General features: G+C 33.5%; 2 protein-coding genes across 3 annotated transcripts in view; both read left to right on the top strand.

Annotated features, from left to right (window-relative positions):
* LOC143228390 (cyclic nucleotide-gated channel cone photoreceptor subunit alpha-like) overlaps nucleotides 1-13,105 on the top strand; it is an 85,195-nt gene extending 72,090 nt beyond the window's left edge. The window contains exons 6-14 of the mRNA XM_076459654.1: nucleotides 237-314; nucleotides 647-751; nucleotides 3,316-3,421; nucleotides 8,751-8,795; nucleotides 9,197-9,257; nucleotides 10,001-10,100; nucleotides 10,748-10,812; nucleotides 12,137-12,215; nucleotides 13,049-13,105. Coding sequence (XP_076315769.1) covers nucleotides 237-314; nucleotides 647-751; nucleotides 3,316-3,421; nucleotides 8,751-8,795; nucleotides 9,197-9,257; nucleotides 10,001-10,100; nucleotides 10,748-10,812; nucleotides 12,137-12,215; nucleotides 13,049-13,105 — 696 coding nt within the window. The remainder of the gene's footprint in view (nucleotides 1-236; nucleotides 315-646; nucleotides 752-3,315; nucleotides 3,422-8,750; nucleotides 8,796-9,196; nucleotides 9,258-10,000; nucleotides 10,101-10,747; nucleotides 10,813-12,136; nucleotides 12,216-13,048) is intronic.
* LOC143229746 (uncharacterized) overlaps nucleotides 13,062-14,003 on the top strand; it is a 28,810-nt gene continuing 27,868 nt past the window's right edge. For both annotated transcript variants that reach the window (XM_076462500.1, XM_076462499.1), the window contains exon 1: nucleotides 13,062-13,166. In XM_076462500.1, the coding sequence (XP_076318615.1) occupies nucleotides 13,135-13,166 (32 nt within the window). In that variant the 5' untranslated portion in view covers nucleotides 13,062-13,134. The remainder of the gene's footprint in view (nucleotides 13,167-14,003) is intronic.

Genomic DNA, 14,003 nt, shown 5'->3' with positions numbered 1-14,003 from the left:
AAAAGTGTAATAATTTTTGAATAATGATATAAGTTATTGTTTTATTTCTGGGTAAAACCATACAAATTTTTAACTGCTTAGAAAACGTATCAGGGTTTATCATATCTACAAAACAAAAATTGAAATGTTTATTCCTAACTTCATGTTACCTGTTAAAAGCTAATAAAGTTAAAGTCTCTACGAAAAAAGATATTTTTAAATGTAAACTATAAAGTAAGTTGTTTTTAATATTCTAGGGACTTGTCTGCATCACAGTTGTGTACAACTTCTGGATTGTGATCCTGAGACTGGCTTTCCCAGAACTTAGCTATGAGGTGAAGACAAGTTACACATAAATAAATAAAGATAAAGATATTTATTTTAAATAAGGATGTTCATATGAAACAGAATATCATATCCAAGCCTTTGTACATAAAGATTAAAACACGTTCAGTTTATCTATCTCTTCGGGAAGCTTCTTGAAAATATCTAGCTATAGGCTAGTGTAAATACTTTATAATGTTTATTAATTAGAATATTAATTTGGTTTTTATGTCTCTGTAGTTTATATTTCTTTGATAAATAACTAATGTTTCTGTTTGTCTTCGGTTATTCAAATGTGTTCTTGGAAATCTGATTATATTATGAACTGTGGTCATCATTTCAGCCTACAGCTTGGTACATTTTCCTAACTGACACAGTTTGTGACGTCATTTACATCTGTGATATTGGAATTCAGCTAAGGACAGCATATCTTGTAGACGGTATTCCGGTAAGTACTGCGAGATACACTCGTAATTAAGAATTTCTTGGATTTTGTTTAAGAATATATTGATATAAAACCAGTTTGAAGCATTTTAATAAGGAATCATATCTGGTAGTTGACATATTTCAGTCAGAATAACATCTTATGAGCCATGCACGTTAAACAGCAGTGACAGAGATTCCAAGGTTTAAACATTTAGAGATGATGTTGTCTAGACGGTCACTATAAATCGGATAAAAGGACTTACACCGCTTTTATAACTAATGCATAGCTTAAAATGCGGAGTGTGTGTAGAGACATATTGCTGGCTCGATTGGTTTTGTTTGCTTTGTTTTGAACTTCGCACAAAGCTACACGAAGGCTATCTGCGCTAGCCATCCCCAATTTAGCAGTGTAAAACTAGAGGGAAGGCAGCTTGTCATCGCCGCCACCACCAACTCTTGGGTTACTCTTTTACCAAAAATAGTGGGATTGACCGTCACATTATAACATTCCCACGGCTGAAAGGGTGAGCATGTTTGGTGTGATGGGGGATTCGAATCCACGACCCTCGGATAATCAATCGAGTGTCTTAACCACCTGGCCATGTCGGGCCGTGCTGGCTCGAACCTTAGACCTTGGGTTCAACAGCTTAGCATTAGACCATGTCTGACTCAGAAAAACTAGAGAACATTTATAAAATGATGGAGACACAAGAAACAAAATTAACTTGTGAAAAGAAGATGAATAGAACAGTATAGAAATGTAGAGAGACGAAAGATATAGATAAAACTAATGAAAAATGAAGGATGTAATATAATAAAGAAACTAAAAGATAAAAAGAAATAAAAATAGGTAAACATATAATATAATAAAATCATGAAGGAAATACAGATTATAAGAAGAAAAAAGGCGAAACATGAGGATCGAAGATAAGAGAAACCACTGTGACGAAGATAGACAAGGAGATGGAGAGGCAGGAGCGAGTGGATGATTCAATTAATAAAAACTGATAAAAATACTCTGAAAAGAAATTGTGAATTTCAAAAGACCATTGAATATAGAAAGAAAGAATGGTGAATTTCTAAAAGCATAAATACGTAAAGAAATTGTTAGATTAGACTGTGAAAATATTCAGATGTTGGACCTTCTTAACCATTTTAGTTAGAAAAGCCAAGATTGGAACATTGACACATTGACCAACTTACATAGTTTTTGGATCTTTTCAAACCAGGTTTATTATTAAAGAGAGAAAGAAGTGGATAAAAACTAGCTCTCCAGTTAAAAGGTAATGTAGTCATTAAGCCTATTCCATTAAATGTGACTACAGGTAAGATGGAGTGAGCAGATAAACCGTGCTGTCTTGTGAATAGTGTTCTTCTAAGCATTATATTCTGGTTATAAATACGTATTATTGAGTGAAAGCTAGATTATCTTCAAATGGAGTTTAATAAAACTACTGAACCTATTGATTTTCTATTATGTATGATATTACACAAGTAACTTAAAACAACAGCGATAAACCTTATAAATAAGATATATTTCTTATTTAACGAGCCTGAAATATTTTTTTAATATAACTTTACATGACAAAAACAACAACTAAATTATGTCTACACTGTGTATTAAGATAAATCAAAGACTGCTTGGACAATGTATTACACTAAACCATAGATTGTCTACACAGTGTAATACAAAAGGTTAAGCTATATCTACGCGACGTAATGAAAAAAGTCAAAGATTGTTTACGCTGTATATTACAACAAGTCAAGAACTGTCTACAAAATGTAATACAAGTCAAGGACTGTCTAAACAGTGTAGTACAACAGGTCAAAGACTGTTTACATTATGTACTACAAGATATTAAGTTATATCTGTACTGTGTACTACAATAAATCAAACATTATTTACACATCTTAGTACAAGTGAATGAAATGAAGTCAGTAACAGGAGACTGGGTAATAAAATAGCAAAATAAAGCCAAACGTGTAGTGAATGAAGAGTAACTTGTAGATTGAGTGGTATGTGTCTGTAGTTGTTGTTGTTTTTTGTAGTTAATATATACAAAAATTAGAGTAAATATACTTCAAAACATGAAAACAGTCTCTCGTTTGTGTGTTTTTAATCCGCTTCGCAAATTTATCATATAGATAACGTAAATAGTATGCAATAGATTTGAAAACTAGATGAGGTCGTGATTTATCGATCGTACAGTTACTGTTTACCTCCCTCGAGCAAGATTTATTACGATATGCATGAAACATTTAGCGAAAGCAGGAAGCGTCATTTGTTATTTTCATGTAAGTAATTTCCGTTTCTGATAAACGGTTCTGGATCTATTGGGTGGGAAAAGCAAAAATGTTCAATTTACTTTTTTCCAGCCAAATTCATAAATCATGTTTTTAAAACAAGTAAAATAGGGTATAAATAAACAAAGAAGTAACGGAATTTCTCAAATTGTTTGTCTGTTTTTAATTTACAGCTATTAAAAATACTAAAGAAAAATATATTTCCTTATAACAGTACAATGAATGTAGCCCCCATAGTTGCTAATTAACTAACAGTTCAGATACTGCTTTGTACTTATACAGGTGTTCGATCCTCCCAAGTTAAGAGAACACTACACCTGCCAGCCCCAGTTTATCCGAGATGTAATAGCGATATTACCAACCGAAACAATATGCAGAATTATACCAGGTAAGACATTATAGCATGTTTTACACATGACAGTCTCAGTTTATATGAAACATAATAGCTGTATTACGTCTTATATAAACTATATAACAAATTAACTCTTTATAATTTTTGTAGAATTTCTTTTGTAGACTTATGTGAAATCATAGATAAGCACAATCATATACAACCGAAAAAGTTAGTCTTTTTAATAGTAGTTATTTAGAATTACACCAGGTAAAATATCATAGTAAGTTTTACACTAGACAATCTCAAATTGTCCGAGACCTAATCTCTTAATAAACTACAGAAACGACATGGACAACTATACTAGATAAGATACTATGGTGAGTTTCACACCAAGCAAGCCCAGTCTGTCTGAGACAAAATCGTTTAATAACTGGAGGATTATGCTACGTAAGATACTATGGCGAATATTAGACAGTCTGTCAGATGTTAACGATATGTTCGCCAGTGGTCAACTACAGGCTTTTACTTATACTTCTTTATAGTATAAATATATAATATGAGCTTCGGATTCTTCTACAGTAGGTGTCTGTGACTTGTTGGCAATAAATTCAAATATAAACTAACAGCACGCTTTCCACCTGTTTTCAAAATAATACGTATATATATATATATATATATATATCGAACTAGTTAAACGTATATATAACAATTTTTTTACACTAAAGAAAACATAGGGATATCACAATTATAAGATAGTTATCTTCTTCTTGTCAAAAGTCCACTTAGGTGTATTCACTTATTTTAGAATTTCAGTTTACAAGTTGAACCACCTTTCTGGTTTTCAAATTCTATTTCACTTGTATGCTGTGTACAGTTCATTATAAAAGTAACACATTTACCATTATACGTCTGTTGTAGTACCTAAACTTGCTTTCTGTTCAGTTTATTTTTGCCTGTGATGTATATTATTTTTTTGTATTGCCCAAGTTCCGCCTGTTCTCAAAACTGGTAGGAAATTCTTGAATGCTTGTTTGACGAAAATCATGCGAGATTTTGTCAAACTTCTATAAACTCGCGTAATTTCTATAAAAATGCAGCTAGCCGAAGGAGAATATTATTGGACAGCTACAGTCTGTTTTCTATAAGCCTAGGAAGCTATAATTGTGATTAACGTCTATTAATCAGAAAACTACAGAATTGGACCAGGAGCGTTATAGATTTCGAACATTACAAACTGTTGAACTTTAATAAGTTACTCCGGACATTATTGTTTTTATAAGGACATTAAATATTCTTTGATAAGAAGTGAACTTCTAACCAGTCTGAGGCTAGCCAAAAAAAGTGTCATTGGTTTAAACAAGGTGCAACAATATCAACTCAGAATTAATTTACTCATCGTAGACCTAGATCCTTGAAAAAATATTCTGTTCTAAACCGGACATGAGACTCAGAGTTGTCTGTAGGTTTGGAAACTCTTTTATATAAAACATCATTTCTAATAACTATTAGTAGTAATGGCTGTTATACATTGTATTGTTTCTAGGTTTGTATATTAAAATATATTTTGGTTAAATAGAAATGAAATTGTGTGTATCAATCCTGTTAGCAAATAACACAAATTTAATATATATTAATATTTGATTAACTTCTAAGCTCAAATTCATATATCTGGTTATTTGAGATAGTGGTATGTAACGCACATAACTTAATAAATCGGAGACATAATAAATTGAGAACTAGTATCCGAGGTCTGAATCATAGACCAAATATGAAATAAATAGAACTTCAAACCATAATATGATTTATAGTTACCAGTGCCAAAACGATTTGATGATGTCTGATTATCAAAGTTTTCCTGAATCACCCTTCCTCGAACAATTAGAAAAATATAACAAAAGTGAATTACATGAAAGTTACAAAGTCAATAAAAAAATGAGCTAAAAAGTATATTGTTGAAATATTAGTCGATGATGATTTGTTGTCTGAAGAAGCATTAGGGTAATACTCTTATATATTTAAAAACGGCTGGTACAGCTAGAGAAAGCGCTTGTGTATCCAACAGCCAATCAGAGTTGAGTGATAAAGACAAGATATCAATCAAAGAATTTGATTGAAACTCAAACGCACCAAGTTTGAACAAACCCATATTCAAGCTGAAAAAAGAGAAAGAGCAAGTCCGCATCGAAGACCAGAAAGAGAAAGCCCGTATAGAAGCTGAAATAGAAAATAAACAAGCTCGTATCAAAGACAAGAAAAAACGTTCGTATCAAAACCGAAAAAGAAATTAAGCTGAAAGAAATGGAAATTAGGCTCAACTCCAATTAATCAAGGCAAAATGAAATATTTGTTCTCAATCGATATAATAAAGTACTACCATTTAACGAAAATAAAGTTGATAATGTTGCCTAAACCATGGAATGGCTTGCCGAAAGATGGTCATCATTATTATAGTGTTTTGACTGATAAAGCTCATGAAATTTATGTGCTCTTTCTCTGAAAGACTGCACCAGGTTAAAGCAGCTATCCGCAAAGCATATGATTTTGTACCGGAGGCTTATCGCCAAAAATTTTGAGATTATCACAAGCAAGATATTCAAACTCGCATGGAATTCGCCCATGAAAAATAGGTGTATTTCGTTGCATATTAGCAAGAGTTTCGATAAATTAAGACAGCTATGTCTAATTGAAAAATTTAAACGCTGTACAAGTAACTACTTCAAAACTTATTTGAATGAAAAAAGTTAAAACACCAAAGGAAGCCGCTGCTATTTCTAATGATTACACTTTAACTAATATGAAAACTTTTCATAAGAAGAAATTATTGCCATATCAAGAAAAACCGATGTCTGTCCAGACCACTAAAGTTGAGAATTCTTCTAAAAATCTCATCTTCTCGATTTTTTAATCTTCAGACAGTGATAACAAAACTTTACCAAAACCATCAAAGCTTGTCTACTATTTTTTTAAAATCCTGGTTATGTTATGTCCAATTGTCGGAGTTTAAAAAGAGGAAAAATGGAAACGACACCTAGTGCATTTTTGTCAATATACAGACTTAGTTTCACTAGATCGCCCATTTTTCTTTATTTGGACACTGATAAATAGGTTGTTGAAATTAGGGAGAAATTTAGATCTTCTGTGTCTGTTGATTCATTCAGTGCCTTTGAAAAATGATGCTGAAAAACCCATACCCATAGACGTCTTACATAATACTATAGTGGTTCAGTCATTGTTGTTAGAATGTGTATTGCCTTTATATTCGAGTTCTGCCACTGGTGAAGCTATTACGGCTCAGGTTATTGAGAATAGTTTTATTAAGGTTCTCGGTCACAGTTCTAACACTCCCCAGTAGCACAGCAGTAGGTCTGTAGACTCATACTGCCAAAACTCGGTTTTCGATATCCATGGTGTGCAGAGCACAGACAGCTTTTTGTGTAACTTTGTGCTTAATAACAAACAAACAACAACATAGTTCAAAGTTAAAAAAGGCAGGAAAAAATTTTAGTAGCTTAAATACAAAAACAAAATATTTCAGAGTAATATTAAAGGCAAGATAATTAAAGCTAAATCCATTTTATTTTCGAACAAAAAAAATTAATGAAGCATAATTTGTACTCAACTGTTAATAAATTAAGTTTGGATTATTTACAATAAGTTTTCAGTTAAATCATTTTGTTTTTACATATCAGGCAGAAAATTGAGGCCAAAGTGATTGATATAGCAAGTTTTGGCAAACTCGACAACCAATTGGTTTCAAATTGAAAAGGCTGGATATTCTGGTAATGTGTGCTCAAAAAGGCTGTTATTTACGTTTCTTCTCGGTGTGAGGACTTCTAAACATTCTATCCATGATCAATTACGTGTTAAAACGATCTGTATATTTGTTTTTGAATTTCGTGCAAAGCTACACAAGGGCTATCTGCATTAGCCATCCCTAATTTAGCAGAATAAGACTACAGGGAAGGCAGCTAGTCATCTCCACCCATCAACAACTTTTGAGATACTTTTCTACGAACGCATAGGGTCATATTCTAACTTCCCATGACTGAAAGGGCGAGCATTTTTAGTGTGATGGGTAATCGAACCTACGACTCTCAGATTACCAGTCGAGTACCTTAACCACCTGACCATGCCAGCCCTAACTAAAGAACTAAATCAGTTAAAACCATTTTCACACGAGCAACGCCGGGCACTATGCTAGTGCTAATATAAAATTAACTTGATATTCAACACTATACAAGAACAACGAAGTGATTCACTTTTGTGGGAACATACAACATTTTTTAACATAACATTGTTCTGTCTTTTTCAGGTACCCGAATACTTTGTCCTCCGTTCAAACATTTATTTGTTTGTTTGTTTTTGAATTTCGCACAAAGCTACTCGAGGGCTATCTGTTCTAGCCGTCCCTAATTTAGCAGTGTAAGACTAGAGGGAAGGCAACTAATCATCACCACCCACCGCCAACTCTTGGGCTACTCTTTTACCAACGAATAGTGGGATTGACCATCACATTATAACGTCCCCACGGCTGAAAGGGCGAGCATGTTTGGCGATGCGAACCCGCGACCCTCAGATTACGAGTCGCACGCCTTAACACGTTTGGCCATGCCGGGCCTGTTCAAACATGTCCACCCCCCAAATAAAATAAATCATTTTATTATGCTTATAAATTATTAATTGTTAATTTAATATACGAATCTACTGTGTAATGAGGTTAACAATGCTAAAGAGATACTTTTCCTTACATTAGATTGGCGAATTTTAGAGAAATGTTGTAGCTGTCTATAAATTAAAAAAATATTTGAATAAAAAAACGTATATTTGAAATTAAAATCTAAATTTTAACTTATTCACCTTAATGTTTGATATCAAAACGCCCGGCAAGGCTAGGTGGGTTAAGGTGTTCGACTCGTAATCTGAGGGTCTAGGGTTCGAATCCCCGTCGCATCAAACATGCTTGCCCTTTCAGCCGTGTGGGCGTTATAATGTTAGGTCAGTCCCACTATTCGTTGGTAAAAGTTGGCGGTGGGTGATGATGACTAGCGGACGTCCCTCTAGTCTTACACTGCTAAATTATGGAAGGCTAGCACAGATAGCCCTTGAGTAGCTCTGCGCGAAATTCAAAAAACAAACAAAAAATTATCAAAAGTCGTCCCTGATTTTAATACTTAAAATCAGGTTTAGGTATTTAACAGTAAAAATAACACGAATAATTCACTGTGTAGCTTTGAGATTAAAAACAAATAAATCTCTTAAATCAATAATACGTTAACTATTTATATATTCTAGTGCAGTCACGTACTTTTGCAATGTAGTGCTGTAAAATGCAAACGTATTTGCCAAATTAAACGTGTGATATTTTGTTCTTGTTGCCTTTCAGAAGTCACTTGCATTCCGAAGCATTTCTTATACACATGCGGGGGTGGTAAGTGTTCTATTTCGTGTCATTTCTGTGTGACGTCATAACTTCTGAGTGACTGAGGTGTTTTGACTCTATCAGCTAATTTGAGCTAGGATAATCATGTACTCATTAAAACTGATATACACAGAAATATATTTCTTTTTTGAAATCATAAATAAGGATACTGTTTCGAGATGAGTTTTGTTAATTAACTATAAAAATTAGATTTTAAGATCTTAAGGGGTTTTGTACAGTTTTGTAAAGCTATCAAAATTTGTTATTCATTTGTCTAGTTGTCTAGATTTATATATATATTTTTTACAAGAAATGTATATATATATGTGTGTGTATACATGGTGTATTCTTAAAGTAGACCATAAAAAAATATAGTAAAACAACTAAATGTGGATTTTCCGTTTCCTCAGCGCGGTTAACGAGACTGGCAAAGCTGCACGCCCCCTACAAGTTTTACGATCTCGTAGACAGGTAATGTAGAAGCGTTACATACGTTGTTATTGTAACGTGTCAAAGCGAGATTTAATTTAACACTGGGGTTTGATGAAAATCGTTTCACTAAAACATTTAGTGATATAATAATTTATTTTTCCCTTAGAACTAACTTTGACACTTCTTTGAATTTTCGGATTATTAAACTACTTCGATTGTTGTTTTACCAATTAGATTCAGTAGAAGAAAAAGTCAGTAAGTTTTATGTTTAAGATTTAATTTCTGGAAATATTATACTAAATATAGGATTATTTATTTATTATTTCGGCATAGTTAAAAATTATGCATCAGAATATTTACGGTTGAATAAGAATTCTCATGAACTATTGTACTCAACAGAAGGATACACGAGGAATACAGTATGTCCAGACTTGGTCATCACAATAAGGCACACATGAAGTACAATAAACCATGTTAAAACAAAGAGCAGGGAACCAAATACTATTAAGTTTAATGGGTTTCTGTTTTTAGTTTGAAAGCGTTAGAATCGTAATTAATTCTTCTATATACTGTTACTTATAAGAAATAAATAATGCAAGGAAACCAGGTATAATATATTGCAATGGTTAGCTCTGAAGAATGTTTAACATGTACTTGTCGAAATATGTTTTATTAAAAATATAATGAAGTAATATGTATGTATGGATAGTGTTTGCTATATTTGTGAGGTAAATATCTTCAGGAGAAGTCAAATATCAAGGCTTGTGTTTCTCTGTACGCAGCCGCACGAGTAATCCCAATGGAATCAGAGCTTTCCGTCTCACTCTTTCCTTGATAATTGTAATTCACTGGATTGGATGCCTCTACTACATTGTTTCTGAGGTACGTAGAAGTGTTTGCTTAGTTAGACGCTACTCGATAGACTTATGTACTTTTGTAAATGGAAAATGAATACGTACAAGTCATGAATGTTGCACTTGTTGACTCTGCTATGCTGTATACGTTTTAACTTGTGAAACGTAAGTCAATCGAATGTAAAAATATTTAGTATGAGCACTAACAGAGCAGGCTAACAGTCACATATACTTTATCTACATATGGTAACCTATGTTTACTTAGCTTCAGTAATGAAAAACAAAATTAAGAAAAACTAGCTAACTAACCGGATGTCTAACACATTTAAACACTTATCCCTTTCAGCATGTAAACAGGCCTGGCATGGCCGAGTGTGTTAATCGCGTTGGACTCGTAATCCGAGGGTGGCGTAATCCCCGTCGCACCAAACATGCTCGCCCTTTCAGCCGTGGGGACGTTATAATGTGACGGTCAATCCCACTAATCGTTGGTAAAAGAGTAGCCCAAGAGTTGGTGGTGGGTGGTGATGACTAGCTGCCTTCCGTCTTACACTACTAAATTAGGGACGGCTAGCGCAGATAGCTCGCGAGTAGCTTTGTGTGAAATTCAAAACAAAACAAAAGCTTGTAAACAATTAAATATTTATTTTTACTGTTCTCGTGTATTTCGTCTAGTATGAGGGCCTCGGATCAACTGGATGGGTATACACAGGCGATTCTGACAAACAGCGACTTTTCAGGTACGTACCCTGATTTCTGATACGTAAACTTTCAGTTTACTCTGAACAGAAAGAAGGAGCAGATATTCCATATAATATTACCTTGTAATCCAATAGAAACAAGTTCAAAACCAAGATATCGGTTCCTCTTTATATTACTTACTCTTACACATTTTATGCTAAGTATACTGATATTTATTATGCTTTAAATAAAATTTGACTAATGTATTTTAATTTAATACCTTTTGTCATGTTTTTAGACTATTTTTCTTACTCTAATGCCCGGCATGGTCAGGTGGATTAAAGCACTCGACTCGTAATCCGAGGATCGCGGGTTCAAATCCCCGTCACTTCAAACATGCTCGCCGTTTCAGCCGTGAGGGCGTTATAAAGTGACGCTCAATCCCACTATTCGTTGGTAAAAGAGTAGCCCAAGAGTTAGCGATGGGTGGTGATGATTAGCTGCCTTCCCTCTAGTCTTACACTACTAAATTAGGGATGGCTAGCGTAGATAGCTTTGCGCGAAATTCTCAAACTAACTTACTATATACTCTAAATTATTACTAATCGTTCCATAGGTATATTACATTCCCTGTTGGATTTTTTTATGAGAACTGTAATACGGTGTACAGTATCCAAACAAAATGTTCTCACATCCGAATTAAAATTTTATTTCAAAATGCTTGAAAAGTGTTTAACCGCTATTGACATCGACAGAATTTTTAAGGCCAGAACAAGCTATAAATATTGTACTTCATTGATCCATGCTCAAGTTGGCACTGTTCCATTCGAAGGACAAATTTAGCTTCACACATCTTTTAGCTATCTCTGAAAGTAAAATAAAGTAAAAACTGTATTATTTGTCATACCTGGGAAATGCTGGATAGGTCAAACTTTTGGTTATGAAAACGTTTTCCTCTGGATATTTTACAATAAAATTTGTGACACCTTGTTGATGTTCTAAGACATACTGTTTCTACAACATCTGTAACAATCACCGTAAATCAAAACACTTATATTTATAAGTCCAGTATTTTAAATGTGAATCACGGTATAGATAGCTAACAGCTGTCGCTCCATGGTGAGAAAGAACATAAGCAAAAACTACAAAAGATCCACTAAGCTATAATGACCATTTGTATTTGGAAATATTGAAACTTTCAGTTACAAGAAATTTCCTTGTATGAAGATGATACAAACATTGTTGTAATTTAGACAGACATTGTTATCAACAGATAACAAGTAGAAAAGTTTTATTAATAACTGAAAGTTTGTGATTAAAAACTACATTTACTCAACTGTCAACAACATCGCAATTAACAAATATATTTTGTTAACATTTTAGAAAGTACGTTGTCTGTCTTTATTGGTCTGCAATGACGTTAACGACGATTGGAGATTGCAGTCCTCCAGAAACTGATTTGGTGAGTTACTTATGTGTGAGTTGTTAAGTAATGTTTCGTTACTCGTTATGAAGCATAACCTTACAATACTTTGTTTTTAGTTCTCAAATACTTGGAATTAAACTTCACAAATAAGACTTAGTTGGAGTTATTATATCGTATTCTGGGTTACCTCTACGTGTTTTGTTTTTAAGCCTTGAACTCTTAGGATTAAATATAATAAATGAAAAGAGCTGGACCTATAAATCCATTCTTTTGGTTACACAGAACTACACTTTACTTTTAGGCCTCAGGTATCTGGAATTAATCTTGAAAAGTGGCAAAATTAACCATTATCCGAGCAGAGGTTCTTGGTAGCATTAAACAGGTCTTTGTAAGTTTCATTTAGAAACAAATGGATTGAAAAATGAAAATTCAATTAAGAAATTCAGATAATACAATCAGATCAGTTATCCACAATAGAATAATGCTACAACCATAGTAAATTGAAGTTGAGGCCTTAATTTTTTCATAACTAGTCCTTCAAAAGTAATATCTCATTACCGTCATCTTACATAAATTCTTATAAATAGAGGATTGTTTTCAGCAATTCTATGACTGGCCTATGGTACTCTTCTGCCTTTGAATTCTTGAATACCAAATCTATAGCATCAAAAACATAAACATGCGAAGTTATTGAAAGTATCGAAGAAAATAAATCGTGAAATATTTACTACACTTTAAAATTGGTTTAATAAACACTCATAGTAAATTTAAGACACTTCCTGTTCGTGCTTTTAAGATCCAATTTGTATTCATTACTTAAAATAAAGAAAAAATTATAATGTGAAGCTGTTTTTCTGTTTTGGTTACAGGAATACGTTTTACAGGTCTCACCTTCCTTATCGGTGTTTTCGTATTTGCCGCGGTAGTAGGAAATGTTGGTGACGTCATCTCAAACATGAACGCTACTCGACAAGACTTTCAAGCCAAGTGAGTTGATAACATTCGTATGAAAATGGCAGATGTGATTCTTTGTTGTTTGTTTTCATTTTAAATGTAATTGAAATACTTCAAGGAGTAAAAAGAAAACATAATACTTTAAATATATTTCGAAGCCTCGAACAAATGTAATTCACTTATGTCCTAGAAACTATACAATAATCACTGGATTCTGAATTCCAAGGAGATCACAACAATTAAAATAGCACTCCTCATTGGTTTGTTTTGAATTTCGCGCAAAGCTACTCGAGGGCTATCTGCGCTAGCCGTCACTAATTTAGCAGAGTAAGACTAAAGAGAAGGCAGCTAGTTATCACCCCCACCGCCACCTCTTAGGCTAGTCCTTTTACCAACGAATAGTGGGATTGACCATCACATTATAACGCCCCCACGGCTGAAAGGACGGAGCATGTTTGTTACGACTGGGATTCGAACCCCTGACCCTCGGATTACAAGTCAAACGCCTTAACCACCTGGCCATGCCGGGCCTACACTCCTTCTTGAAGGAATCCATTATTGCTTCAAATAACACTTTACCAACTGTAAGTCTTACATTACGTGACGGTCGAGAAACACTGAAATAATGTTTCTTGTTGAAATTCATTTTTTTCCTGTTTCAACCAACATATTTTAAATTAAATTAAAACAAAATCAGTCAGAAGATTTATAATATAAAAGGCTGGATTTCAATAACCGTGGTGAGCACAATACAGATAATTCATTGTGTAGCTTTGGGCTTAACAGTAAAACAAACAAACAATAGAAAAACAATGATTACGTACGATTTTACTTGTTTTATTTTGCAACTCAGTTGAAAATTTTATATTA

The sequence above is a fragment of the Tachypleus tridentatus genome, chromosome 10 (assembly GCF_004210375.1).
Source record: "Tachypleus tridentatus isolate NWPU-2018 chromosome 10, ASM421037v1, whole genome shotgun sequence".
NCBI lineage: Eukaryota > Metazoa > Arthropoda > Merostomata > Xiphosura > Limulidae > Tachypleus > Tachypleus tridentatus.
The sequence above is the reverse complement of the archived record's forward strand: the minus strand, read 5'-3'. Positions and strand labels throughout refer to the sequence as shown.